Consider the following 25,976-nt stretch of genomic DNA (forward strand, 5'->3'; position numbering starts at 1 on the left):
GCTCGTAGGAATCCCAGCTGGCTTCAGAAAGGGTCCATCTGGATGCAGGGATCCCAAACACAGGTCCTTAACAAATCAGGACTATTCTACCCAGTGTTATATAATCACCTCATGGAAAAATAATTATAATGTACAAGATGAAGGTACAAGAACATGGAAAATAACAGGTCAACTTTCTTTCGGACTTATCCTCTGAATTAACAAGCACATCAAGATTTTAAAAATAGGCCTTGATCATCATCTTGCATTTGTCTACACAGACCCAAGTGTCCGGTTAGGACATATATTATTGCATCTTATTTACACCTGAACAAGGACTTATGATATAGTATGTGGAGCATCTTCAACTCCTACTGAAGTCCCAGTGATATTAGTAGGCATAACAGATGCTTAGTATTTTGCAGAAGCCAAGCAGTTACTATTTTGGTTCAACAGAGATAAACCTCATATATAAATAAATGCATATAGTACATGTATCAACAGCATTCAAAATAAAAAAAAAAGAACGAGTATGATTCAGTTAGGATTATTTTACCATACAATACATTTTTACATTTCAACACCTACAGTTTCTAATATATATCTACTTTCTACACCCCAAGTTTTACATCAGAAAACAGAATTTTAATGAAAGAAAAATACTGCCTACTGAGTAACTTGACAATGGACCAGTTATTTAGTATCTATGCTTTGAACACCTTATGTATTATAAATTAATTTTGGAAAGATTCAGTCAAACGTCAAATCCATTTATGCATAATCCAAATAACCTAATACTGTAATGTGACCAATTAATCAGTGAAATGGTCTGTAAGAATTAGGTCTGAACACAGGGGGGCACCAGTTAGTTACAAGCCTGAAGTTAGGTATAAAGAAAACCTCTAAACTGAAGTATAAAAGTGAAGGGCAAGTTTTGTTATTAGTAAAAAGAGTAGAAAGAGGAAGTATCTATCTGCAGATCCCACAGAAGTGCTTTTAAATAAACACAGATAAATTAAGTAACTGAATCTTCATACCAGTTAGTAGATAACATTATTTCTACAAAAGAGAAGTTAGCAAGTATAATGAAAAAAGCAACGATATCATTTCTTTCCCAACCAATATAAACTTACTTAATAAGAAGTGAAATACCAAAGGGAAGAAAAAAATGTATTTAAGAACTGAGTTTGCATGTTTACACTGAGAAACTCTTTAGTATGCAGAAAGTCAGTGAGAATAAAACCAAACCAATCTGGAGGGAGACATATTGCATAGTTACCTGTTTTATGGTGAAGTCATTAATAAGATGATGATTGTGTTCATTCAAGTTGCAGTGTAGGGTTACACAGTCACTGTGAAATAGCAGATCCTGTAAAGTGCTCACCCGCTGCAGTCCAAGAGCACGTTCAATGCCATCTGAGAGGTATGGGTCATAAAAAATGACACTAAAGCCAAAGGCTTTTGCACGTAATGCCACTGCTTGTCCAACACGTCCTAGAGCAATCACAGACGCACAAAGAAAAAGGAACGTTGCTGATGTAAAATAGCTTTTTCTTGTACAATTATCATTGCAAAACATTCCTGTAGGACTAGGAACTTTACATGGAACAGTATAAAAGAGAAAAAAGAAACATTTGTGACCCATCCTCATTAGGTTTATAACGTTATATTTAAGGGTTATATCATGCTACTGGTGATCAAAAGGCCTACACCCCTTCCCCCTTTTCCTCCCCCCCCCCCTTCCAAAAAAAAGAAACTGGAGAACTGTAATGCCAAAAGATGATGTGTACAGGGCCTGTAATAATCTAGATTTGCTTAATAAATGATGCTGGACCTTCAGATAATAAAATACTGATATTCATAACTACTTCCTGCCAACTCCCCATTTTTGCCAATGTGTGTCCAACTGCCTTTAATAAGAAGCTATGAAATGTATGTTTACAATTTTATTTGATAAAAAATATATATTTTTAAGATCCCTCCCTATGTTTCACAGCAAGCCACAAGAACACAATGGCTGGATCTTGATGCGCAGGCACGTATGGTTTATGGTACTGCAAACCTCTTTGCAGTGCCATAAACTGCACGTGTTGCATATTAAAACATGCACCCTGCAGCTAATTTGCAGTACTGGGGCAAAATTTGCTATTGGGATTTCCTAGTAGCAAAAAAAAAAAAAAAAAAAAAAAAAATGAAAGAAAAAGAAACCTCCTGAAAAATAGAAGTGCAACCCCCCTCCCCCGCAAAAAAATAAAGTGGTGCAAGCCTGCTCTCTTGTTTCCATGTGCCGCTGCCTGGCTGCCTACCAGCTAGCCCTACACTAACACACCCTGCACCCCAGCCAACCCTACCCCTGTAGCACAGGGAGCAGTGGGACAATGTGTCCTGCTGCAAGCCACACCAGCAGGGGCATGCACGGCAGCACAAATTAGCAGAACAAATTTGTGCCGCTACTATTTGTGCTCCTGCAAACACACCCCTGCTCATGTGAACGTGGCCAATTACTTCAAAACCATCGCTTTCAAATCCCAATGATGGCTGCCAGCAGTTGCTTTTTTGTTTTCAGCTCTAGTCATAAAATTTCTTGCAGCAAAACTAGCCTCTTAGCTAGGAAATGCCCACTTGGAACCGGTCTGTGTTTCTATTTTAAATCCTCTTCAAGACTGATTAATTCTGTAATGCCTGCAAAATCCTTCCATTTCACTCTTCAGTTTGCTCCTTACTCATTTACCTAAACCACAAACAAATTGACTCCATCATGCCATACATCTTGCTGAGCACCTGTCATGGTGTTATGGTTTAATAGTTGGATGGCTAGGGCCCCGTGGGGCTAAGCACCATAGACGAAAAAAGCAATCCCTTTTCTAGACCTGGTCCCTAATCTGACCAGTGCAATCTCCTCTTCTGTTCCTTTTGCTCCTCTTCAGTTTCTTTTCCTTATTGTCAGGATACTTTTTTAGCTTGCGTTCAAAATTGGGATCCCAGCTTTCATGTGTACGTGGGTATCTCACTTTTGGCCACCATGAATAAAACACGGATTTTAGTACAGGCTGTATTTATTTCACATACCCCGCGGCCCCAAATAAGACATGCGCCTTGCTTTGGGAAGGCAGAATGAAGGGGAAAAAAAGATTTTTTTTTCCTTTTCACCAAACTGTTCAGAATCAGTTTCTTCATTTAAGACGCAAACTCCAATTTTCAACCGCTCATTTTCAGGGAAAAGATGAGCGTGGTATGTGAATAAATAAAGTAAGTCAAGAAATAAAGGGAATGAGGATGTTTTGAAGAAGTTGTTTTATTTCTTTTTTAGAGAATAGAAAGTTGTACTTCATACCCCAGATTTCAGGTGGCTTGTGTAAAGCCTGAGATTTAAAGATAGTTCAAAAGTCTCAGAGTCACTATCAACAGAATGGCTATGGCTTTGCTTACAAAAAAAAAAAAAAAAAAAGAGAGAAAATCAACAGAAGGTTTTCTTTTGTAACATCTGTGTTTATTCAAAAAGCAACAGAATAACATAGGGAAATCCCATGTCTTCCCAATTGTGTTTTAAGGGATTTCCCTGTGCTCTGCAGTTTCTTTTTGAATAAATTCAAGAAGTCTTTTGTCGATCATTTAACCTGAACACAATCATCCTGGAGTGCCTGGTGATGGATACACTCGGAATATTAAGCAGTCAGTCAATCTAATTGGGAATGTCTGCTTTTCCCTGGGGACATCTACTTAAGAGAGACTCTTCAAAACTTACTGAAATAAAAGGCTTTGTATGATAGTTGTTGGCTTTTGAGGACCTGTTTTCATAAACAGAGAACTGGAAAAAATAGCCAGCTTTTAATGCAGCTAAAGTATTAGGAATTTGCAAAATTTCAGGACATGCATAGATCAAGACACTACAGTTTGTAAATAATGATTTCGTAGAAAACAAACATTATTATATGTACCATGTCTCTGTTCATTTGCACATTCAACACCTTGTCCAAAGCTCTCTGAGCTCTCCTTAAAGCACTAGCCCCAAGGTTTCCATTATAGTTATATATATTGCAATACATTGGTCAGATGAAACTAAGCCCTTCTGTTTCTTACAACCAATGTTGATGCACAGGCTAATACATTAGAGGTCTCTAATGCATGTGTGAAGTCGCCCACTGAAATTACTGTGAACCACATGTATATATATCTGTGGGCAGAAATTGTCCTGTAATTATGTATTTAATGACAGAAATGTTTGCTGTAACTAATGCTGTATTTAGTAATAATCCTTATCCAAAAAGTTGGCTGACTCATAAACCTGCTAGTTTACTTTTAAAATTACTGTCCGAGATACAGCACAGTGCCATAGCTTGCTTTCTTAGCCTGAAAAGTCTACTTAGGGACATCCCCACTAGGGCCAGTTCAAAACGTATGCCAGCATTTTGTTAATAACAGAATCATACCATGGACCAGCATCCGGGCTATATCCTGTACCATGACAAACCTGTATAATTCCTGTGAGTAATGATAGGATTTATATGCTTTCAACAAAAGGAAAAAAATAAAGTTGTATATATTAAAATGAACTTCTTGTTTGTGCAAATGAGGGACATATATATGCTTTAGACTACTGCAGAATAGCAAAACAAGATAACAGAGACTTCTTTTAGAAACTATGAAAAACTGGAAATTGCACAGAGATCAAGCAAAATTCCTCCAGCATTTCCAGGGTAGGTAGGTTTGTGAAGCCTGGGCTCCTTTTTTAATATGCCTGACTCTACAGTTCCAGTCCCACTCACATTCCTGAACACAATGCCTCGGTACTTTTTTTTGCCATTTTTATCATCATCTAATTTTTGTGGCATTGTATGTCCAATTTTGGGTCCCCTGCTTCAAGAAGGGTATGAACAGACAGGAAGGAGTTTAGCACAGAGTGACAAAAATGATTAGGGGCCCAGGAGGCAAGACCTAAGAAGAAAGGCTGAAAGAACTAGGATGGTTTAGTTTGCAAAAGAGAAAACCGAGGGAGGGTTAGATAACAGCTTTCAAATACCTGAAGGGCTATCAAAAGAGGATTGAGAGAGCCTTTTCTCTGTGGCCATAGGGGACAGGACTAGAAATAATGGCTTCAAGCTGTAGCAGAGGAAATTTAGGTTGGAGATTAGAGTGAACTTTCTGGCTATGAGGGTGGTCAAGTATTGGAACAGGTTGTCTAAAGAAATGGTGGAATCTCCATCCTTGGAAGTGTTCAAGACCAGGTTGGACAGATACTTGGCTGGGGTAGTTTACTGAGTGATAATCCTGCCTCGAGCAGGGAGCTGGAGTAGATGAGTTTGTGTGGTCTCTTCCAGCCCTACTTTTCTATGATCCTAAGTGGACAGGAATCACAAAGAGGCTCTCCTCGATTATGTTACCTGTTGCTTTATTTGTATTTAAATACTTTCTGTCACTGAACTGAACAGAACTCTACTAGGACATAGATGCCTCTGAATTTCCTAATCCCCATCAATCTGGATGTAGACCTAGCTTGAGCACAGATGTGACACTGGTTGTGTTGGTCAAAGACCTTTTCCTGCCCATGGGTGAAGATCAGGTGGCCTTAATGGTATTATAAATTCTATAACATGCATTTCATACCATTGATCATGGGATGTCGCTGACTTGCCTGCACACTTCAGTGGGATTGGAAGAATCTATCCTAGCTTTATTTCTTGTGTGATCAATGGCAATAGGTGATTGCAGAGGACTCTTAAGGCTGGCATCTCACAGAGTGCAATTCTTTCACTTCTCTCATTCAACAGATATATGGGCTAGCAAGAGCATTATGAAGAGCTGCAGGGTTTTCAGTATTTTAATACCAGATTATACGTCTTGATCTTGTTCATCTTGGACAATGGAGCTCATTTGAGACAGGGCACTGAAGGAAGTAAGCTAAACAACGGTGAACCCAGACAAGACTGAGGTGATGAGGACAGACAGAGGGATGCAGCCAGAAGTAACATTATCCCTTTTGACTGAGGAAATGCATCAGCTATTACTCACCAGAGTATGCAACCAGAGGGTGATTTCACAGCAATTACTGTGAATAATCGTTGCAACAGTAACCAGATTGGTTTTCTGTCTATCAGCTCGCTCCTACTCATAAAAATCTATATGATTTTTACCATCTGCACCAGGCCAGGAGGCTGTGGCTTGTTCTTCTGGATGCAGACCTTGCTATCATCCAAGATGAGGCTGAATACAGCTGCTCACTTATTAAAATGGGTACCTATCCCTTGGAATACATGGCACTGGTGCCCTGATATCTGTAAAGCAGCAAAGAGGACTTTGAAATTGCATAGTATCACTTATGTAGTGCTCAACAGCTATTCTTCACTTCCTAAAGACAGGTTCAAACAAAGGTGCTGCCAGAGGAATGAAGCCTAAAGAACTAGCAGAGCAGAGGAAGAAGAGAAGCAAGCGAAGGAGAAAAGTGGTATTATGGAGCATGTATTTTACTTGTTTTACTTCCCTCATTCTTGTCCTTGCTACAGGCACAGGGTGGGAAGAGAAAAGGGCTAAGCTACATGGAAGAAATGACTTTAAAGGAGGCGAGGGAGAAACAGGAGCAGGCAAGGCAGAGTGAGTAAGGGCCAAGAGTTTCCATGAAAGAGGCAGAAGAGTGGATGAAGAAAATTAAGAAGCCAGTGAGTCATGTAACTTGGCCAGACAAATGGGTGTGGAAGTGAGTAAAGAAGAAAGACAGTTCAGACTTAATCCACAGTCTGCCTGGGAGGTAAGGAATAAGGAGGGAATTTCTTATGAGAAAAAGAGATGTGAAGAAGCTGCGGGCATAGGTAGCGTGCCAGGCAAGCAGCATTATTTAAACAGCACAATTATGGTGGTGCTGTTAAGGTTAAGACAAGAAGAGGAGAGAGGAGCCTGCAGCAGGGGGTGATCTTTGACAAATGTATTCTGGCAGTAAGAAAGGAGAAAACTAAACTAGAGACATTCTGGAGATGCAAAGAGATAATCCATCAGGATTTAGCAGCAGACATTGAGATTCATTTATTTTATATGCACAACATTTTTTTATAGCAGCCTTTTCATAATTCAGCAGTGCTGATGTCAACTCATTTCAGTAAATACTTAGGCCAAACCACCAAGGATTGAAAATGGCACCCGTTGGTAAGTGGTTTCTTCTCTAGGACACGAGCTAAGGACAAAATTCTGGTAAACAAGATTATAAATAACGCTTCAGTCTAAACCTAGGCATAGGTAATCTCTTGCCATGATGTGCATTAGAAGTGAGACACAGTCTTCATCCAACTGTCTGGAGTGTTCAGACCTGAGACGGGTCTGTAACATGTCCCCAGAAGAAGAGGTAGTCAGGCCCGTTCAGGACGGTTAGCTGTGGGGCATCCTTCTAATGAGGACATGTCCCCGAGAGGTTTAAAAGCTCCCAGAAATGCACGCCAAACAGAGGAGAGCAAACTATGGGGAGAAGCCAGGCTGCAGTGCCAGAGAGGAGCCAGAGTGGACAGTGGCCCTTTCTCCTAACGTCCGGAGAGGACAGAGGATTTGTCTCGTTGGAAGCTGAGGCTTGAGTTAGAATTGTGCAAGAATAAAATATACCTGAGGGATTACAAATTTGGCTGCCTCTCCCGCGAAAGGCAGCAGGATAAGTGACCTGCTTATTACCTAATTTTTATATACCATTAAATAAATAGTTTTATACTTCTACACAGGGCAGGGATAATCTCATGGGTGTAAGAGCATGCCGTGACTTCTTAGGAAGACTGAAATGACACGTGTGCTGAGTGTCACACATTTAGCACTATAAGTTTATGTCTGTTGTCATATGTACCCACAAATTGATCACTCATGTCTACAAAAATGTGATTTTACAACGTTTTCCTTGTCAGTGGGTAGATTATATCAGTAGTGACAGCAACAGCAAAAGTGAGAGAACTGAGAAAGTTACTGGCTGTCTCTTTAATTACTGTAACAGATGTGTGTTCTTAAATATGTATTTTATAAGTCTTTTTGATAGACTATGCGCACAAGGTGTTTATTTTAAGAAAGCTGGCTCTTCATACAGCACAACACACATACTGGCACTCAGATTATCTACGCGCAAATAATCAGGAAGTATAATGCAGTTAAACAACCAAAGTTGTGTGTCAAATTTGCATGCAAACTCAATCTCGAAAGAAGAGACCTATTTATCTCCACCTAGGATAAGACTACACTACGGCAAAACACAAATAAGGCAGATGTCTTCAAGATGTATGTAACACCTAATAAAGGGATTGATTTTCAAAAACATCAGATGCATGTATCTATTAAAAACCTGTGCACACAGTTGCTTCCCTAAATTTGTGTGTACAGTGCAGGTGCAGGTTTTAGAGTGCAGCTGCTTAACAAACTTTTTGAAACTCACATTTTAATTGTGATTGTCAGTTTGTGAAGATTATTCTGTGTCTTAATACCCTAATTCAAACTGTAACCAGACATTAACTGGCTGGTTTCAACTTCCAAAGCAAAGAGATAAGAGACTTGGAGCTACCGAAGGAGTACATATGGTTTGAGTGAGTCATTTAAGTCCCACCGGGTGAAGGCATCTTCTGAAGTCTGACTGTTGGTATGCTCTGCTGTCAGCCAATCACATCATTAACTCCTGTGGTTACCTACCGCAGCAGTTTTAAATACACTCTATTAATCAAGCCTTTGATAAGACAGATGCGTGACTGAATAAACCTCATGCAAAAACTGTCTTGCTTGTTTTTCTTCACTTGTTCTGTGACAGACAGTAATGAATTCATCTCAAGAATCCTTGTCCATCTGTTACATCCTAAGATATATTTAGAGACATTCAAGCAGGTAGGAAGCTAACACTTTTATTAGGTTTGGTAGGCTAGGTTAGGTTTTATTAGGTTTGTTGGGCTCATTATTCAAACTTTTTTTTACATTTTCTGTTCCTCTCATTTCAACTGGAATATGGATCCGAATAAATGGCCAGCTGACCACAATGTAAGAAATAATTGCACCACAGGCTGCTATTCTTGTGTTCTGAGCTACTGTAAGAACCGTCTTCCAGATCACTTAAAGAAACAGTTGGAGGTAGAAATCTGGAGAAAGAAGCTATTCTGAAATAGGCAAACATGTGACAGTGGACAGCAAATTAAATAGGATTTATGCAGTGCGACATGGCACTAAATAAAGTTAATGTGTGTCAGGTTGAATAGACAAGGACCATGTGCTGGAATAGGAAAAATATATTCTCTCTCTATTCATATTTCCTGATATATCTTTCCGTAAGCCAGCGTGCCTGATACTAGGCACCTTGATACCTGGAAGGTGTAGAGAAACTCAAAGGGATTCAGGGAACAACAAAAATAGTTAGGGACTGACTTGCAGGAATATCGATTTAGGAGGAAAACAAAGTAACTACCTATAAATATTTGAAAGAAATGCCTTGAAGGGGAACATATTATTTAGAAAAATAAAACAGGATCTCATTAGAAGCAATGGAATAAAATTAAGAAAAGAAAAATTGAGAGAACCAGGGGAGCAAACTCAGATTTTGGGGTGGTCAATTCTTATTATTTAGCCTAGGTGGCATTCAGTCAGCAGGCTTGGGGAAAGCCTACGTGGAGGGAGCCATCTTTTCACTTTGTTTTTCACCATCCTACCAAAACGATGGAAAAAAAATTAAAAACCAAGAGTCTCCTCAAGGCCAGCATACCTAAACCAATAATGCCTAAGGTCTCCCCTCGAATCCTGGCTGCTCCTGAAGCAACTTCCCGAATCTGCTCAACGCTCTGTACTCTCGTGCCTTCTCGCAAAGCCTGGTGAAGCCAGGTGGTTCGCCGGTAAAGGTTCAGAATGTGGCACATTGTCGAATCTGCTGTTTCCTCTACGGATGCTGCTGGCACATTACATACTGCAATCCCTGAAAGGAGAAAAAAATATGTATGTTTGCCAAATATTTCACCCCATCTTTTCCTATTTCCCCTTCCAGAACTTAAATAATAAATTAGCTTAGCATGCAGGACATTATAAGGTTTAGTGTAATACCCAGATATTTTAAGATGATGTTGACATGAACTTCAATAAAAGTTTATGGCTGGGTTGACAGTGGCACAGCTTGACAAAATTCATAGCTGGGGCTCCTTCTACATCTGCAGTTAAAGATGCGATTACATCTAATGCGTGATTCACACAGTTGTCCCTCCTCCCATGCTACACGTGCAAGGCAGGAGGCGCGATTGTGGGATTGCAGTCGATCCAATTGTGACACATTGCTAGTGCAGGGGGAGCCCTGCACTGGCAAAAAGCAGGCTCCCAGCCATGGGGGCCACATGCAGCCGGGGTTGAGAAACCCCACAACCGATGCGGCTCCTGGTGCAGGTTGTGCTTCAAGTAGTTGGGAGCAAGATCCCTGCAACTGATGGGGCTTCCCATCCAGGCTGTGCCTCACACCTAAGTAATGTCAAATAAGTGCGTGTGTGTGTACACATGTGTGTGCGTGCCTGTAATCCTGAGAAATGTCAAAAATGTGCTCTGAACTTGGAATAAAAGGTAGTGAGCTTTGTAGTAATTCCTAGATTTACATTCTGAGAATTAGCTGTAAGGACCTGGGCAGGACCCCAAGAAAATTCTGCTTTACAAATATCAGTGAATACAAATTGCTTTACAAATATTAGTGAGCCTCATCATGGAGATCCTGGGGCCAAAAATCCCATGCTGAAAAAAAGTGGGGTGGTGCACGTGGCAGCAGCAGGCGATGCCCAAAGCTCCAGCTGCCAGCCAGGCTCCCTGCTGCAGGAGCTGTGCGGCTGCAGCTCCCAGAGGCCCCTGAGACCCCAAGTAAGGCTGCTGGGCCAACACAGTTGCTGGCCCCAGCCTCCCCTACCCCATCCAGGGTAACCTGCCGCACGCCAGAGCATGTGTGGCAAAGGCGATCCCTGGGGACAAGTCCCCGGGGAAGCACACATTCCAGCTCATTTGGACATGCCCTAGGAGCCCAGATGTGTTGTCCTTGCTGTAACTGTTAAAGAAACACCAAACGTAAGCCTTCAGACAGAGATGCACTCAGAGCTACTGCAAGGTGCTTAAAGACCGTTCACGGTAAGGAGCAACTGACAATTGCCGGTCCCAACGGAGCAAGGGATGGTGTAAAGAGACAGCAAAACTCCCTAGATGTTATCATTCAATTTGATTCTACTACGTTCGGGGGGAGTTGAGAAAAAAATTGAGAACAAATATGGATCAGACCCACGTTACATACCTTTCTGTAGATTTCCAGACAGTACTTTCCTTTCAAACAGCAGTTAACCAAAAATAGTTAGGCAAGGCCTAAAATTGTTATTTCTTTCAAAAATGATTTGCCCCACTTGACCTATTCCCTCCTTTCATGTTTCAAAGTGTGAAATGCTCTCTCTCACCTCACCAGCTCTGATCCCCGGAAAGTTTACATTCAGGTAGCCATTGATACTTATTGCATAGAGCATACTGGATTATCTCAGCAGAGGTGAAAAAGGCCTTTTTTTCTTTACGTAGACATTAGTGTGCATTTTACTATATTTACACAAAAAAATTTTAAAAGGCTGCTTCCATTAATATAGTAAGCAGCTGACCAAGTATATTGGCCTAAGGGGAAAACCACAGTGCAGTTTTAATATTATCAGCTTCAAATATTATCAGCTTTGTATTTTAGCAAAGTGAGAAAGAACAACAGTCTCGTCCACAGAAACAATGACATTAAATGTGATAATCAGCTCAAACTCGTATCTGCTTTTTTTTTTTTTAAGATTCAAATTCCTCTGCTCAACAGTGCTGTAGCTTTACTGCTTTCTGAGATCAATAAAAAAAAATCAATATAGGGAAGCTGCATAACTATGTTTCTTCTTATTCTTGTGCAGAGTCACTGTCTGCTGAGTCACTGCTCTTACACTTACTAAGATAAAACTGCTTCCTTTACTGGCAGATCTTTCCTGGCATCCCGCTAACATGAATGGTAGTGTGAATACCAACATATTTTAAAATAAAAATAGGCAGAAAATGAGTATTCTTACTTGACGGGAGAGAAACAGTTCTTTAAATGTATCATATCAAAGGGCTGAATTTGTTTAAACAAGAAAAAAAAGGCATTTTTAATGGAGCAGAAATGGAAATTTCACTGGCATCACTAAATTTTTATGAACATATATTTTAACGACCCACATCAAGCAAACAAGGCTTTCTAAGGGATGGAAATGTTACAATATTTATATCGAGAAAGAAAGAAACAAGGAAATTGCACTCACCTTTCAAGTTTCCTTGCCAATGATACAGTTTTGCCTAAGCAGCTGTGGGTAACCTGTTCCCTAAAATTAAGGGCGGGGGGTACCTGCCTCTCTTCTACTTCTGTATAATTTATTCCTCAAAGGAAGCTACGTTAAAGGGCTTGCCCAGCAGGAGGAGGGTAAGAATAAGTCTTATCATAAGAAATGGGATATCGCTTTCTAAGGCAAGCAATTATCTCAAATTTTCTGGGGCAATCTGGAATTTTAGAGTTGGCCTATTTCTTTTTACTTCAATTTTTACAAAATAGGCCAAGTTAAAGAAGTTTTCCTATTGTAAAAGTGTATTTGGAGAGGGTGAGATCTGAATCTCTTAGGAATTTCTTCTTCTCTTGGCAACTACCTGTAATTCCCATTAACCTTAACACAGTTATATGTCTATCATGAAGCACAAAGCCACAATTGTGTTTAAGCTTACAAAATAGTGATAGACTTGAAGTAAAATCCTTGGGGCAACCTCATTGCCTCAAGGTTCCCTGGAACCGGAGTTTTGTCCGACGTCTGGAAATTTGGTCTCAGATCCTTGCAAGTCATGCACAGTGCCCCTACGCTCATTCACTGTAGCAGGGATTCTCGGTGTGGAAGTACCTACTCCGGGTGGGTTGCAAGGGTATATGCAGGGATGTAACAAGGGGTTGACTAATTACCCTGGAGAATTCCCAGTGTTTCACTGAGGGTTGTGCTGAGATGCTATAATAGTCCATGTGGGCTAATGAGCCTTACCACTCATCAGAGATATTACCCAACTCACAGTGCTACACCAAGGTAGTACTGCACTCAATCTAAACCTGCCCTTCTGGGTCCAGAGACCTGCAGTGGGCATCAGATCTCTGGTGAGTTATGGATTCTGGTTCCCCAAAATTGGTCACCTAAGGCTTCCTCACTTTCCTGAGAAAACAGTCCCATTTATTCTTATTTCTTCTCTTGGGTGAAAATACCTTGTGTATTTCTTCCAAGCATTTTTTCCATTCTTGTCTCTGCTTTGAGGGGTCTGGCCTGAAGGCTCGCTCTTTAAGAGACCAAGGGTCAGCTGGCTACAGCCCACACGCCTACTGTTGGCCTGGCCCACTCAGTTCTCTCTTATGAAACACTTCTGTGCACCAGGTTTTTGCTCAGACTGCAAACAGTAGTGCAAAAATGTCAAATTTTAAAGTGTTTCAACAGAAGAGACTTGGCTTCATCTTTTTCATGAAAATTGAAAATGGCAACATGGAAATAATACAGTTGTCATCATGTCTACCTATGTGTAAAAAACCTCCCCGCTGAGCAGGTTTCTGTTATAATACCTGGAATTCAGAATAGATTTTCTGAACAATCCCACTCTACTAGAAGACCTGCTTCCACAGCACATTTCATTAGCAGATTAAGGTGCTTAACAGACAGTAATTAACTCTCACATCAACTTGGTATGGTACGCACTATGTATATCAGTTCTGCAAATGGAAAAATGAGTGAAGCTGTAAGCGATTTGCCTGAGTAGTTATCTCCAAGTCCCTTGCTCTACCCACTATGACCACACAGGTCATAAACAATAAAACGTTCTACTTTTATACTAATTAAAATAAAAACTGTAAGCAGACAAATGGTTAAAGATGAGTATGAACCATTACCCTGGCTCCTATCTTTATTACTTAGTCTTGGATCTCCATGGACTTGGGGTTTAGAGCTAGGGTTTTACTTCAAGCCTATCACTATTTTGTAAGCTTACACACAATTGTGGCTTTGTGCTTCATGATATGCATATTAACCACATTAAGGTTAATGGGAATTAAAGGAAGTTGCCAAGAGGAGAAGAAATTCCTAAGAGATTCAGATCTCACCCTCTCCAGATGCACTTTTACAATAGGAAAACTTCTTTAACTTGGCCTATTTTGTAAAAAATTAATTCTAAAGAAATAGGCCAAAAAACCCTCTTATCTACTAGAAAACTACCCAGTACCACAATCATTTTATATTTCAGTGGGACTATTTACATCAGCAAGTATTATACTAGAGGACAAATGTTACTGGGATCTAAATTTAAGGCGCACGCACACACAAAAAAAAGGCTTTGGATTTTTTTTTTGTTCTCCCAGCTTACATAGAAAAACTGAAGAAATAACTTACTTTGAGAATATAGCTTAGGCTTTGATTGTTTTGAAAGAACTCAGGCTTCAGTTTTTCAATTATGGTACAGTGAGGACCCTCGCTTCAAATTTCCTAGTGTTTTAGTTTATTTTTTAGTCATTACGATTGATTCGCTCATAAAATTGATATGCTTGATTTGCTGAAGTCTTCTGAACTAGATTTTATACTTCAACACAAGTACTAGATAATGGGTAATGTTCTCCTTTTATTTTCTTCAAACTAAATAGTTTGCTATAATATTGATAGGCTTATAAATTGTGATTGGATTACAGTCTGCAGCAGTTAAAATAAATAACATCAGTTTGCAGTTTATGGTAAAAAAAAAAGAGAAAAGAGAAATAAAAAAGAGCACAGTCTTAGTCTTGGAATTTATCTTGAACAGGCAGGCTGCCATCCTGTCACAAATCCATTAATATTATCACTTAATTAGCTAATGCTAATATCTCCATAATGATTTTTAAATACTTTGATGAGAAAATTATACAGCTTACATATTATGTTAGTACAAATTATACAGCAAATGTTAATGCAAAGATTTATATGTTATCAAATTTCTGGAGGCAAGTTTAAGATGTTCAAGTAAAATAGAGTCTTTTATAATCATACCTAAATCCCCAGCAGATTTGATGTCAATGTTATCAAAACCACTGCCGATTCGGACAATTATTCGAAGTGCTTTGAATTTCTCCAGGTCTTCTCGTGTTAAAGTGATAGTGTGATACATCAGTGCACCCACAGCTTCATTTAGTACCTACAGACAAAAGAAAGAAATTGCTTAATTTTTTTGTTTCATAACAATTGGATTTCAGCAAGTATTCAAACTTTTTGGGTCTTAAGGACCATAGGAATTCAAAGTTACTAATTTTAAGTTTAAATATTTCTCTCTTCTTTAGATTCTGTCCTTCCAAAGGTCCTGTCCACCTTTGAAGACATGTCTGCTTCAGCTAATGTCCCCACAAATGCATTATGAAGCCAAACCTGTGACCTTCCATCTCCACTGATATTATGGAAGTGGAAAGGACTTGCTATTTCCTGGATGATGCTCAGTACCCTGCAGTATTGCCCTTATAGTGCCGTTTGATTAATCGCGACCGTGACGGGGGTACGCATGCAGATACAGCTATAAGCATGAGAACCCCTTGCTTTCCTTACAGTACAGTATTTGGATTTGTGTGTTGGCAGCTGTCTCACTGACAGTCAATTTTGAACTACAGAGTAACACCTCGTCATCATTCGCACTGTAGTTCAGGCATTCATTCCACTGGATAAAGTGCTTCAATACTTGCACAGAGGATATTGAGCATTCAACCCCCCTGACAACGGACACTGAAACTTGACTATGCAAAACATGAACATAAAATGCTTTCGCTCTAATTTATTGACATGGTGTTTTGCTACAGTTCCTATTACTGGAGAGCTGACATACGAGACGCATGCAAATCAGTTTCTTTAAGTGGCTAGAACCACCTGGAAAGGAGAAGAGAGAGCAAATGAAGGCCAAAGCAGTCAAAAAACAAACCAAACTGAACAGAAGGAGTTAATGAAATGAAGACTACAGCATCTATTCAAAATGAATTTTGAAGGAGTGGCATGTCAGTTTACCTCATCACGGTGCTCGAAAAACTGAAGAAGTAAGAGAGAGGTTGGGATACTGAACCAGCAGCATCATATTCTCTGTTGCTGTATGCATGGTGCCACTACGCATCACTTAAATGATGCAAAAGATAACCCAATGTGTCTGTATGGTTCAATCTCCAGAAGCAGAAATAAACATCTGTTTCTCTTCCCTTGTGTCCATAACTCAGAGTACATGCATGCAAATTAGATTATTTATTTTAGCAATCCATTTTCTTCTTCTGAATCCCTTCTCAAACGCCCACATAATGCCCTAAGCCTTAAAAAAATCAGAATCATTTCAACTTCAAAGCTAATGACTTTATAAGGTTCCTACAATGCACATTTCATTAATATTTTTTGAGAAGGCCATACTAAATTGGCTCTGGCATATGTGCTGTTTCTGTCATCTGAACAATTTCTGCTTGGGTGAAAGTTTCCCAGGATTTCATAACATCATTTTTTACTTGTTTTTCTATTTCAACCAGAAATCAACCAACAAACTGTGATCCTACAAACAAAGGATGTTGAAGATGAACGCTTGGAGCAAGACAAAATACCAGGGATAATATGCAAATAAATAGATGGCGCTGAAGCAAAATTTTCATGAATTAAATATTTTATAAAATATCTTTTGGCATTTCAGCAGGTCTTGCTAGAGTGGTAACTTCCAGCTTCAGGCTGACTGAGAGTAAGTGTGGTATTAGAACACGGAACAAATTAACTGATAACGCCACAATTAGAAATAAGCGAGGACTGCAATAAAATGCAGGCACAAAATGCAGACCATGATTCTGCAAAAACATATAACCATAAAGAGTCTTGTTGATCTCAGCGTATAGGTATGTCCTGTGGGGAAGATAACCTTCCTACAGGCGGCATTTACTTGCGAGTGGAAGAGAATTAAAGTATTGTAAAGTAAGGATTTTGCTTCTTGCTTCCCTTCTCAGGCTTGTCAGGACAGCTGTGTGGTAGAGGAAGGCCATCCTTTGATGGATCTGTTCCTAGGGGCAGGCTGAGCTGGTTGTGAACCTATCCTAATCCTCCAAGAGGTTATGCAGTAGACAAGGAAGCAGACAGAGCTAATTTTTCCTCCTGCTGGAATGTAGGAGGCAGCCAGCAGGGCTAGGGACAGACATTACACATAAACTGGTTTAAGTAATCAGAAACTGGTTTAAACCTGTAACAGAACAGATGTTCAGTGCACATAAACCACTTTGAAAATGGCTGAAACCAGTTTGAGATAAACTTGTTGACTGTAGTATCAGACTTTATTGTTTTGGGTCAAACCGGTTCATGCAATGTTTGTCCCAAACCCCTTCTTTCCTGGCTTAAGTTAAATCAGAATCCTCCAGCATCCCAGATACTTTGCAACTCTGGGTGGGACTCTGCTCTCTGCTCCAGCAGAGCTGGCCTCTCCCCTCTGCTCCCTGGATGCATCTCTGGCAGAGGCTGCAGGCATCTGCCTAGCTTCCTCCTGCTCCCCACTCCTCCTCACCACTCCCTGCTGAAGCAGGGACCCCCCCGCCCCCATCCCCTCTGCCTTACACAGACATCTCTCAGCATTAGCTATCATACCATATGCTGGCTATGGTTCAGGCTGTGGTAGATGGGACAAAGACAGACAGGACAGTGTCAGCTGACGACTCTTGGAGCTAATCAACAGGTAGCTGGTAATGTCCCCCCATTCCTTCCTTGGAAAAAGTTGTTTAGGAAGTGCTTGAACTAATGACTGGTCGGGAGGGGAGGGGAACCCCTCCCTAATCAGAGTGTCCTGTCAGGGCCTGGCCATACCCCCCTCAGCTCACCACTGTGGAAGGAAAGGGAGGGCTGCTCTATGTGCCCTCCAGCTTCTAGCCTGAGCCACTACAGGCATGTGCTAGCATTTATTCAGTACAGAGGGGATGTCTTTACAGTTACAAACCAATTTAGCCTAGCATACAAAGACTAACCTGCAAAGATGGAATCAATTCAGGCTCAGGATTTTTTTAATGTCTCTCCCTAGCCCAGAGGACCTACTGAGTTGCTACAGCAGAAGAGACAGGAGTCACTTGGGCCAGATACAGACATTACACACAAACCAGAACAAGTCTTCAGAAACCAATTTAAACCATACAGAAGTTCAGGGCACAAAGACTGGTTTAAAAATGGCAGATCCTGGTCTAAAACAGACCTGGATCGATGAGGTATCAGACTTAATCATTTTGGTTACACTGGTCTATCCAGACCAGATCCCCTCCCGATGCAGGAGGAATGGCTTTGAAGCAGGCAGCCTGCTACAGCTTCCCGAAGGGTGGCGAATTGGGTATGGCAGCTGCCAAAAGAGAGAGAAAAAGAGTTGGCCCTTGTTGGAGGGTAGGCAACAGGTAAAGGAAGCCTACCAAGAGCCTATATCTGTGTAACACAAACCCTGTCTATCTGAAAAGCACAGGCCCATGCTTAGCTGCTCCTGAGCTCCCACAAAGCCCTGCCTCCTGCCTGTGGCTGCCACAACAGCAGGGCAGGGAGTAGCACCCACTGTGCAGCCCCCGCAGCTATGCTGGCTCAGGTCTGGGGCAGCTGTCAGAAGAGTGAGGAGGGAGAAAGCAGGACAGGTAGGACAGGACAGGGGCTTCACCCAAAACACCGCTAACACCAAGATACCACTTATCCAGGACCACCCCTGCCCAGGCCACAACTGCCCCGGGGAAACATCTATTTAGCTCTCTCTTGACTTAAACTTTGGGCGCCTAGAATAAAGTGTGAAACAGATTGCTTCTGCCTTGGGCTTTTTGAATGTTTGTTCTTAGCCTTAGAGTGCATCTGGCTTATGTTGGAGTGGCTTTGAGGGCCACAACTGGAGTGTCCACAGATTGGACCTGCCATATTATAACATTTGGTCCTGATCAGGCTGTTGTCTGACATCCCAAGGAGGTTGCAGTCTTTCATCAGAAGCTCAGAAGTAGGCAGCAGTCCTTATTTTATTGAACAGGTGTCCTAATGCTTAAGCCAGTCATCTCTGTGTGTATTTATGTAGTTGCCATATTGCAACAACAGCAACGTAACAAAAACAGGTGGGCAAGTGACATCTTTTGGTGTTTTGCTTTTAATGTTCAGGACTTTTCCAGAGTTATGGGCAATTCAGGAGGAAAATTAAAATGTCAATACTATGTACTGTTTCACACCGGCTTATTTTGATGTCAGCACTCCCTACACCTCGCATGCTAAGAGATTAAATTATGTCCAAAAGCAAAAAGAAAAGCTAAGAACTGAATTTAGAAAACGAAATCCCATGCTAATGAGAGTTAATAAAACCTAGTGGTGAATGCAAGGCTTTATCTGAATAAAAAAAAAAAAAAATCAGTTGAAATAGATGCAAACAGTATTATTATTAAGGAAAAAAAGCCCTGGACTAATGAAAGCTTTTATGTTTTGCTTTGAAAAAAAGGGGGATAGAAATGACATTTAATGAATTGCTCAGCCATTACTGAAGTTCCTTGAATGTATAAAAAGAAGTAAAAAAAAAAGGGTTACAAAATACAGCAGGACCAAAACTTCGTTTTGTATCTTTAAATATTTGTAAAAATGGTATTATAATCCAACGTAAATGTTTTAGGTTCTAGCAAACAAAATAACCTTTGGGAAAAACAGCTATGTGTAGAGATGACTAATTTACTGATCATATATGATAACATGCCTCTGTAAAGTATCATCGGTACCATGGCGATGGGTATATTAGAAACAGGTAGAACTGTATGAAATAAATTTTGATTTGGGATTTTTTGCGGGGCAGAGGGGAAGGGTTGTATTTCCGGTTAAAGGCATCTCCAAGGCTAATAATATTCTATCTGAAGAATATTAACTTCATTTAAAAGTAGTGTAACATGTAATACTAGCAGTCACACAAGACAGGCTGATGTAATTTTGTGCCAAAAATATCAGCTAGTGTCAATCTGCACAAGCTGTACAGATATATATAATACAAACTGGAATCTCAGGTTAGCTCAAAATATGATTGAGACATTTTTCTTTTGCACTCTAATAATAGGCTTATTTACTTCATAAACCTAAACTTGGTAGAAATATTATTGCTTTTTATATTCAAAGAAAATGGATATAAAAAATGACACAAATGAAACTGGCACAAATGGTCCCATTCACCTACACAATCTTTCTTGCTTTTGTCAGACATTTTCCACTGCTCCTGTGCTTTTCAGATAAACAGGGTTTGTAATGAGCAGCTATGGGCCCTTGGTAGGCTTCCTTCTCTTGTTGCCTGCCCTCCAACATGGGGCCAAAGTTTCTCTCATTTTTGGCAGTTGCCAAACCCAATTTGCCACCCTTTGAGAAGCAGCAGCAAACTGCCTGCTTCAAAGTCATTCCTCCATGGACTGGCTGACATGGTTTGCAGAACTGTGCAGTCTTTCCACTCTTCCTCCTCATACGACTGCACAATTTCCAAAATATTCTAAGTCCCCTGGGTGTTAAGGGAACCTATACCACAGAAATAGGAGACCTGACCAAAAATGACCTGGTTTTAAAGACCTCACCGAATGTTATCTCCCTTTCTTTTCAGTTCTCCCAGTTATTCTCATTAGGGTGAAATCACACATCACACTTGGACCATGTTAATGTGTGGAATGTGAAGTGGGGTTAAAATTAGAATGTGCTGTGACCAGACACAAGTTAAAGGTTAATACCACTTCTTGTCTGCATACCTCTGACTTGCCACTACAGTGCTGGCGAGTAGGGGTGTGGCTAGGATCCCGGATAGCTGGGCTCTATTCCGGCTCTGGATGGGAATGGTGTATACTGGGATGCCGGAGAGCTGCAAATTGCTCATTTCGTCTCCATGAAGCAGACCGAAGTTGCCCTAACATAAGCTAGGTAGCATATCCCAGAGTTAACCCTTGCCTGAAGTGGTATAATTGAGACACTCACAGGGCGCTTAGCTTGAATTAAAGAGCTTTAACATGCAGATGCTCATGTATTAAGTGCTCTTAGTATGGACTAACTGTAACATGTCACTTTGCCCTAACTTTCCTTTAGTCTTGGACTGTCCCAAGCTTTCTAGATAACACTGGCTGACCACCAGTCTAATAGCTGCGTATTCTACATTTTTGGAGGTGGACGATATAATTTAAAGCTTCCAATTTATCCTCTGCTCTTCCACCCCCCCCCCCCAAAAAAAAAAAAAAAATCAAACAGCCTTAACAATGTGTCCAAAGCCCCAAATAGTCTGGCTGGGAGCAGCATTCAGGACATGATGGAAACCACAGCCTTGGTTTTCTTTTCTGGTCTTCTTAAATTATACCCCACTGGGTTTCTGCTAAGAGGGCCTGATTCAAAGCTTACTCAAGTCAGCGAGAAGATTGCTCTCCAATGGGTTCTGGATCAGAGCCAGAATGCAGATGCAGAAAACAGTCTGCTGGGCTCTGTCAAACAACTAAGAACTTCATTGGAGCCATCTTGCAGGAGTAAGACAAGTTCCTCTAAAAAGAAAACAAAAGGATGATACATAATTTTAAAGCAGCTCGAAACTATTTGATATTCTTTGAGAGACCAGCAGTGTTTAAAAAAAAATACTGTTAAAACAATACTGAAGAGTCATGTGCGTCACTTGGCCCTATAGACTGTAATTACGCTCCAGAAGCTGTCTTGGCCCAGTAGGCTGATGTGGTATTGTTAATAGACAATATGCTAAAGGTTTATCAGTGGACGTCAGGGATTTTGCAAAGAAAATAAGGAAAACATTAGAAATACCACATTTCCTAGCCCTTGCCCTTGTTATTTGAGGCATTCAGTATATTTACACTAAAGCTATTTGACTTTCTATTTGACTTGTGTATTTGTTTTTTGTAAGCTTCAATTAACTCAAAATTTCCAAGCTACAATTTGTAATATATGACATGCCTGCAAATGATTCTTTGCTGCTGCATAAAGCAACTGTAATGTCCCACAGAGTGGTGCAATGGCTCTAAATAAAACTAACGCTACACAAACTAAAAAGGAAATACTGCTCACTCAGGCTGCACCTGGTAGGTCACTAAAAACCTGTTAGTCTGAGCTGTCCTTTTATGGCTCCAGTTTCTGTATAAGGTCTCTGCAGTGAGTTTCACTGCCAATAATGCACTTGCCCAGTGATTCAACTTTATGCAGTAAGAGCCCAACCCAATGCCTGTTGATTTTTATTGACTCCAGTGGCACTAAATCAGAGCTAAATACTGTTACGTTACATTTGGACTATATGGACATACATAAACATTACATACACTGCTACATAAAACACTGAAATAAAGGTATCTTCTTCAGGCTCTTGTGTTTACAGCACAATAACGATTTAGACTTTCTCTGCATTTCTAAGATCAATGTGGCAGCCTCTTTTTTTTTTTTTTTTTTAGAAAAAAAACCCTTCCCTATAACCGAGGCACTTTTTCAGTCTCACCACTAATTGACAATTATATGCAACAGCTTTATTACAACAGTCCATCTTAGGTCACAGTGCTTCCTACTAAAGGGTTTTAAATAAAAGCATACTCAGCTTTTTTCAGGTTTCACAGTTTCTATGCATAGATTCACTTGTGTTTTCTATTAATACATCTAGAACTATTTAACATTTAAATTCCATCTATTAGAAATGTAAGATGGATTGAAACCACTCTCACTGGCAGATTTATAACACCATGAATGTCAATGACAATAATGTAACAACACGCTGAGCACCGACTTAAAAAAAATAAGAAATGGGGTGATGCAGGAGAAAGAAACTGTTAATAATCACCAGCATTTTTTGAGCACTAGTGATTCTTCATGAGGTCTGGTACTGAAAGACGCAGTGAGATGCGCACTGATAACCAGCTACATTATATACTCTAAACTGTCTGTAAGACTGATAGGCTGCTTTGGGGACATAGCAGCACTTGAAGAGATTTTGCTTTCTATAGTGTATAAATTTTGGCAGCCTGCTCTGGTGCATAATGGTACGCTAGACATGCAAGTCCGACATGGCTGGCACAGGGCTCACTGACTACTGGGCTGTATTAGCCATTGTATTAAATAATCAGGTACCTCGTGGTTCATTTTTTTATAATCTTATTAGATTTACTGACAGCTTTTTATTGTTTAAAAATTGTCATGAAGAACCAGACACAAAGCCCACTGAAGTCAATTCATAGGTTCCCTTTAAGTTCAGCAGGTGAGCTCCTAGGTAAAAATTCTCTGGGGAATTTGAATTTATGAGAGGGAGGAGGAAGGATTACTTCTCAAACTCTACACTCCAAGATTTTAATCCTGAAGTACATTTATAATGCTGCATCTATTACATTAAGGTACACAATAGTGAATGTTACAAGTGCAGTATTATAGCTTCACTTAGCAAGCAGAGAGAAGATGCTGAAGCTGGAGTGAAGGTCTTTTATTCAAACAGAAGTGAGAGATATAAAGAGTATATCAAAGACATTCGAGAACAAAAGTAGTAACCACTAGTTCTTTGTTTATTTTTAAAACTTGGTTTTGTTCTGTTATGAAAATTTTCCTCTAAGGTAATTTTAGTTTGACTCATAATGATTAGAAAATATCATTTTAAAAAAGTTCTAAATAGAAAAATACTCATTAAGACTGTTGGAGTCTTATAACATGGAATTCAAACTAAAAAATAAGCTTTTAAGCCTCTTGAACTTTTAACTTAAAGCAAAAATATGGAAATAAAACATCCCTGTAAAAATGATTTTGTTTTGTTCTTTTGACAGGGACAGTGAGATTTAGCAGATGCTTTCCAGTGGAATCCATTTAATCCATGTTGATGTTTGGAATATATGTCATGGGATATTATATAGTCGTTTTTTCAAGTGAGCATCCAAATCCTAGTAATTTATTTTCTGTGAGCTTATGTGTTGGAAGGTAAATCAAAGATAAGTTATTTGACTTTTAGGATGGTATTCCAGTGACTGAAAAACTGCAAAATTCAGTAGCCAACTCATTGGTAGGAAAACACATGACCATGCATAGGTAAAAGAAATTTAAATACACTGGAAGGAAGGGCTAGGATTCACAGAGACCTAGAAAATGGGATAACTGGACCAAAAGAAATCTCATGAGGTTCAATAAGGACAAATACAAAGTCCTGGACTTAGGATGGAACAATCCCTTGCAGAGGTACAGGTTTGTGACCAATTGGCTAAGCAGCAGCTCTGCAGAAAAGGACCTGGGGGTTACAGTAGACCAGGGGTTGGCAACCAGGGGTATGTGTACCCCCGAGGGTACTCGGAAAGATCCTAGGGGGTACACATGGGTGGGTGGGGATGGAGCGCCTCCACCTCATAGGAGCAGGGCTGGGGTGGGGCAAGGGCAGTGGCGCCCCTCTGTGGGCCAAACAGGTGCCAGCCAGCTGCAGGGCGAGAAGCTTGCATGCAGCCGCTGCCACTGCTGTCATCCATCACCCTGCGCCACTGCTCCGTGTGCGGCTGCTGCAATGCCCCCACCCCGTCTCCACAACCAGCAGCCGCTACCTACCCCACCAACCCCGCTCCTTGACTGGCCGCCGGGGTACACTGCTCAAAAAAGTTTGAAAACCCCTGCAGTAGACAATAAGATGATAGGGTGCCCCTGTTGCGAAGGCTAACAGCATACAGGGCTGCATTGGTAGGAGCATTGCTAGCAGATTGAGGGAAGTGATTATTTCCCTCTATTTAGCACTGATGAGGCCACATCTGCAGTACTGTGTCCAGTTTTGCCCCCCGCCCACTAGAAATGTGTGGACAAATTGGAGAGGGCAATGAAAATGGTTAGGGGGCTGGGGTATATGACTTTGGAGAGTCTGAGGGAACTGGGCTTATTTAGTCTTAGTCTGGAGAAGGGGGATTTAATAACAGCCTTCAACTACATAAAAGGTGGTTACAAAGGATGGACTGTTCTCAGTGGTGAAGACGGCAGAACAAGGAGCAATAGTTTCAAGTTGCAGCAAGGGAAGTTTAAGTTAGACATTAGGAAAGACTCACAGGGAAGGTAGTAAAACACTGGAGGAGGTTACCCAGAGAGGAAGTGGAATTCTCCATACTTGGAGGATTTTAAGACCCAGCTAGACAAATCCTTGGCTGGAATGATATAGTTGGGGATGGTCCTGCTTTGAGCAGGGGGTTGGGGGGCATTGCAGCAGCTGCACACGGAGCGGTGGCGCAGGGTGATGGATGACAGCGGTGGCAGTGGCCGCATGCAAGCTAGATGATCTCCTGGGGTCCAATCCAAATTTAATTTTCAATGATTCTGTGCCACTTAAAGTTACACCACTCCAGAGCAGGATTATCTCTGATTCATGCTACCCAGCTGCTGTAACACTAAGGTGTAGCCAACTCTATGCTATACCTCAGTGTGAACTCCTCACCTGTCCCTCCTGCCCTGATGGCCTAGATCAGGCCCACTGCACCCCCTTGCTCACAGTAGCCCAGATCCCCTCCGCTTACTTGTGGCTGCCCAGGGTTAACCTGCCTGCCCAGCCACAGCCCTTGCTACGCTCATCCCCAGCAGAGCAGCAGCCCAGCTCAGCAGCAGCAGCTGGGCAGGTAACATTAACCGTTCCCTACCTGCTCCATGGGACAGATAGCCAGGCAGCCAGAAGTAGGTGGGGGGCACAGCATGGGGCAGGATGGAAATCCGAGGACCAGGAGGGGAGCCCCAGGTGTGTGTGTGTTGGCGGGGGGAGCCCAGAATGGGAGAGGTGGTGGTTTTTACTTTTCAGTCCTCCAAGCCCCGGCTGGCCTGAAATGTCGCTGTTCCAAACTTGAGCTGGCACTAACACCAGCCAACATTTGCGTGTCTCATAGCATACAGTGTAACAAGGCCCTTAGTCCCTGCAGTTACATGTGATGTGAATTCTGTTCTTGATTTGTTTAATCATCAATCTCATAACATTATTTTACAGCTGAATGAGACTAAACTGGGTCTCCCAGTTAAATGCAAAATGTAACTAATCTAAGCCCCAGTTATCAC

At 40.9% G+C, this 25,976-nt stretch overlaps 1 protein-coding gene across 13 annotated transcripts in view; it reads right to left on the minus strand.

Annotated features, from left to right (window-relative positions):
• Window positions 1-25,976, minus strand: part of CTBP1 (C-terminal binding protein 1) — a 430,675-nt gene that overhangs the window by 18,112 nt on the left and 386,587 nt on the right. For all 13 annotated transcript variants that reach the window (XM_019478526.2, XM_019478523.2, XM_059721474.1 and 10 more), the window contains 3 exons: window positions 15,006-15,150; window positions 9,674-9,880; window positions 1,259-1,473 (listed from right to left, as the gene is read on the minus strand). In XM_019478526.2, coding sequence (XP_019334071.1) covers window positions 1,259-1,473; window positions 9,674-9,880; window positions 15,006-15,150 — 567 coding nt within the window. The remainder of the gene's footprint in view (window positions 1-1,258; window positions 1,474-9,673; window positions 9,881-15,005; window positions 15,151-25,976) is intronic.

Source organism: Alligator mississippiensis, chromosome 2 (genome assembly GCF_030867095.1).
Source record: "Alligator mississippiensis isolate rAllMis1 chromosome 2, rAllMis1, whole genome shotgun sequence".
Lineage (NCBI taxonomy): Eukaryota > Metazoa > Chordata > Crocodylia > Alligatoridae > Alligator > Alligator mississippiensis.